The sequence below is a fragment of the Pecten maximus genome, chromosome 1 (assembly GCF_902652985.1).
Source record: "Pecten maximus chromosome 1, xPecMax1.1, whole genome shotgun sequence".
NCBI lineage: Eukaryota > Metazoa > Mollusca > Bivalvia > Pectinida > Pectinidae > Pecten > Pecten maximus.
Window position 1 is genome coordinate 28,705,015 of NC_047015.1, and position 4,435 is coordinate 28,709,449.

The following is a 4,435-nucleotide window of genomic DNA, read 5'->3' on the forward strand; positions in this document are numbered from 1 at the left end:
AAATGTCCAGAAATACACATTAATATATTAATATCAAAACCCAAACATTACGTTCACAAGTTTAGAGAACAAAGAGCCCACACAGTGTTACTGATGAAGTCTGATCTTTCCCTCCAGTGGATATATAATTACCGACCATTTATTGTTTGGCAAATTATTTGTTCACATTATTAGTAGTAGTAGCCAGAAATGAAAGAGAAGGAATTTCTATCAACCAACACTTCAAAGACAAGCGACTCAATATATAGGAAGCGGCTAGGTTCACGCTTTGTGTTGGAGGAGTATCACAGAAAAAAACACTAACTGTGGGATGAACAGACAGATCACAAACATCAAAGAGGACATGCAACTGGTAAACACAGTATTAAATGTTAGATACTGATAGAAGTAAAGATAGAACTACTGCTCGCGGGGACGGCTGGACAGGCAGACTGACGATACTTATTTCTATTGAATATTTCATGACCCAGCTTTGAGTTAAAATATTACATAGCAAAAAACCAAGGAACCACACCAATTACATATTATGAACGTGACAAAACAATCAAATTTCAACTTTGGAACTAACACTTCGCCTCATAATGCAACTAATATGGACAGATAAGGAAAGGCTCAAGAAACACATCGACCGTCAAACCAGGTCATATTGAAAGTTGTTAATGACACTCAGAAACGAAACTATGTTAGCTCATTTTTAAAGCAAGACCATGCATACAAATGTGTTCACAAAAAAAAATCTGTCGCTGAAAGTATTACATCGTCCATGTCGTGTTGTAAGGACACATAACCAAAAGGAGTTCCTATTGAGAGTTAGACATCGTTTACATTATTTCATTTGGAAAGTTCTTCAATGGGAACTTTTTCCCAAAGTAACATGTACTCCTTAGCGGCTAGTTTTAAAAATGAAGGGATAAAGGACTATCGCATTGGCAGTAGGACATCGTCAAAAATATCAGCTTGTACAGAAAACAAAGAACGCTACCATTAACATGCTCGTATTGAAAGTTAAAAGAACAAAGGGAAATTTATAGGCTGTCAATATGAGCTGGTATTCAAAGTTGAAAAGACAAAAGGGAATACAAATGAACATGGACAGTTGCTCAATACCAACTAGTATTGAAATGTAAAGTTAAGGACATTATCTATTTTGCATTGGAACAGAATGGACGAACGGACAACTGGTTATCTTGATATATAATCACAAACAGATGAAGTTGATCAAGGAAGGAACGCAGAACGTCTGGAGTATCACAGTTGGGTAGGCGGATGGATGTACAAAGCCTGGAGTATCACAGATAACCAGAGTAGGTGGAGAGGCGCACAATGCATTAATTACACATAGTCGGGGTAGATAGAGAGATAAAGTCAGCAGCATCACAAACTGTTAGTGTAGGTGAAGAGACAAAGTCTATAGCATCACAGACTGTTAGGGTAGGTGGGGGTCTAGCATCACAGACTGTTAGTGTAGGTGGAGAGACAAAGTCTAGCATCACAGACTGTTGGGGTAGGTGGAGAGACAAAGTCTAGCATCACAAACTGTTAGGGTAGGTGAAGAGACAAAGTCTAGCATCACAGACTGTTAGGGTAGGTGGAGAGACAAAGTCAAGCATCACAAACTGTTGGGGTAGGTGAAGAGACAAAGTATAGCGCATCACAGACTGTTGGGGTAGGTAGAGAGACAAAGTCTATAGCATCACAGACTGTTAGGGTAGGTGAAGAGACAAAGTCTAGCATCACAGACTGTTAGGGTAGGTGGAGAGACAAAGTCTAGCATCACAGACTGTTAGGGTAGGTGGAGAGACAAATTTTAGCATCACAGACTGTTGGGGTAGGTGAAGAGACAAAGTCGATAGCATCTCAGACTGTTAGGGTAGGTGAAGAGACAAAGTCAGCAGCATCACAGACTGTTAGGGTAGGTGGAGAGACAAAGTCGATAGCATCACAAACTGTTAGGGTAGGTGGAGAGACAAAGTATATAGCATCACAGATTGTGAGTGTAGGTAGAGAGACAACGTCCGCAGCATTCCAAACTGTTGGGGTAGATGGAGAGCCTGTAATACACTAACAGATCAGTAAGTAAATATACACATAACTTGGGATATTAAACAGTCGTAGTAAGTAGAAAGACACACATAACAGCGCCATACACCAGTTTTGTCATTGAGGGACAAGTGACAATTTAAACTATCTAAAAAGCCTCAGCAAATAAAAAGCAAATTGTATTAACTTCAATCCTGCTCCTCTACTGGTGCATGTCTAAAAGATGAAAGTAAATCGGTACAGTCCAATTACTGTTCCAATGAAATAGCCATTCAGACCAGAGACATGTAAAATTGTACACCAGTCACGCCCGACCGATCAAAGGCAGCCATTCTATCACTCTACACAGGAAGCAGCCAAGTATGACACAAACATTAACAGACGGGTGTCTCCTTGGTGCATTTTATCATGCACATCACCATCAATCCAGTCAATAATGTGTTCATAACTTACTTTTTTTCTCTCATTTACCAATCAATAAGGACGGTGTTTGTTTAAAGTGCACAAGTGAAACTAATCACAGATGAGGCCACAAAAGAAGTGTTATCTTCGTATTTTTCCGACACATGTTTATAAAAATTTCTAGTCGGTAGAATTAGCAGTAATTGTTGTGATAACTAATCTCTGATGACAGCGACTCTACTGATGTAACACTGGTTGAAATCAATTACCAGAGTTGGCTCCTGATATGTATCTGTGTAACTGGTCCCGACCCCAAGTCTACATCCTCCATCACGTGACCATCTGGAAGTCTGTCCCATTATATATATTTATATATATAGACGACTATTTTATATAATACCAAGGCATACTGCTAAATCGTATTATATACCCTTAAACGGGAATAGAATAATGTATTAAAAATATTAAATCTCCAGTCAACAGTCAACAATAAATATGAGCCACTCTCAGAAAATTAAATGAGGAAATATATTAATTTTCAAATGCAAATGTACTTTTGAGACTGTTCAGTATCAGATTGATTGTATTCGCTATTAGGATGCATCCTAAACGCTATGTAACTGCTGAATGATATTATTTATTGAATGTATTTGTTTGCTAATTCCTAATCTGCGTTGAACATGCATTAACATCTGATTTCAAAAGTGAAGTGCAATAACAAGTGCAGTACAGTGCAGCAGTTAATTGGACACTGTTGTATCATTAGACACTGTTGTATCATTAGACACTGCTGTATCATTATACATTGCTGTATCATAAGACACTGCTGTATCAGCAGACACTCCTGTACACTAGACACTCCTGTACCATTAGACACTTCTGTATCATTAGACGCTGCTGTATCATTAGACGCTGCTGTATCATTAGACACTGCTGTATCATTAGACACTTCATTAGACACTGCTGTATCATTAGACACTGTTGTATCATTAGACACTGCTGTATCATTAGACGCTGCTGTATCATTAGACACTGCTGTATCATTAGACACTCCTGTATCATTAGACACTGCTGTATCGTTAGACACTGCTGTATCATTAGACACTGCTGTATCATCAGACACTTCATTAGACACTGCTGTATCATTAGACACTGTTGTATCATTAGACACTCCTGTATCATTAGACACTGCTGTATCAGCAGACACTGCTGTATCATTAGACACTTCATTAGACACTGCTGTATCATTAGACACTGTTGTATCATTAGACACTGCTGTATCATTAGACACTCTTGTATCATTAGACACTGCTGTATCATTAGAAGCTGCTGTATCATTAGACACTGCTGTATCATTAGACGCTGCTGTATCATTAGACACTGCTGTATCATTAGACACTCCTGTATCATTATACACTGCTGTATCATTAGACACTGTTGTATCATTAGACACGCCTGTATCATTAGACACTGCTGTATCATTAGACACTGCTGTATCATTAGACGCTTCATTAGACACTGCTGTATCATTAGACACTGCTGTATCATTAGACACTGTTGTATCATTAGACACTGCTGTATCATTAGACACTGATGTATCACTAGACACTCCTGTATCATTAGACATTGTTGTATCATTAGACATTGTTGTATCATTAGACACTGCTGTATCATTAGACACTGCTGTATCATTAGACATTGCTGTATCATTAGACACTGCTGTATCATCAGACACTGCTGTATCATTAGACACTGCTGTATCATTAGACATTGTTGTATCATTAGACACTGCTGTATCATTAGACACTGCTGTATCATCAGACACTCCTGTATCATTAGCCACTGCTGTATCATTAGACACTTCATTAGACACTGCTGTATCATTAGACACTCCTGTATCAGTAGACACTCCTGTATCATTAGCCACTGCTGTATCATTAGACACTGTTGTATCATTAGACACTGCTGTATCATTAGACACTGATGTATCCAT

At 38.4% G+C, this 4,435-nt stretch overlaps 1 protein-coding gene across 1 annotated transcript; it reads right to left on the minus strand.

Moving 5' to 3' along the window:
• Positions 1–1,857: 1,857 nt before the first annotated feature.
• On the minus strand, positions 1,858–4,435 carry LOC117337420 (cell wall protein RBR3-like). Its single transcript, XM_033898430.1, has 2 exons — positions 3,247–4,435; positions 1,858–2,051 (listed from the first exon to the last, which is right to left on the minus strand). Exons 1-2 carry the CDS (start codon positions 4,433–4,435, stop codon positions 1,858–1,860), a joined length of 1,383 nt encoding a protein of 460 aa, XP_033754321.1.

What these genes read in the sequence shown, in the direction of transcription:
- LOC117337420 (XM_033898430.1), bottom strand. Translation starts at nt 4,435, where the DNA reads ATGGATACATCAGTGTCTAATGATACAGCAGTGTCTAATGATACAACA. An exon ending in GTGTCTTATGATACAGCAAT is followed by an intron (nt 2,052 to 3,246) that starts GTATAATGATAC and finishes AGTGTATTACAG; the next exon opens with GCTCTCCATCTACCCCAACA.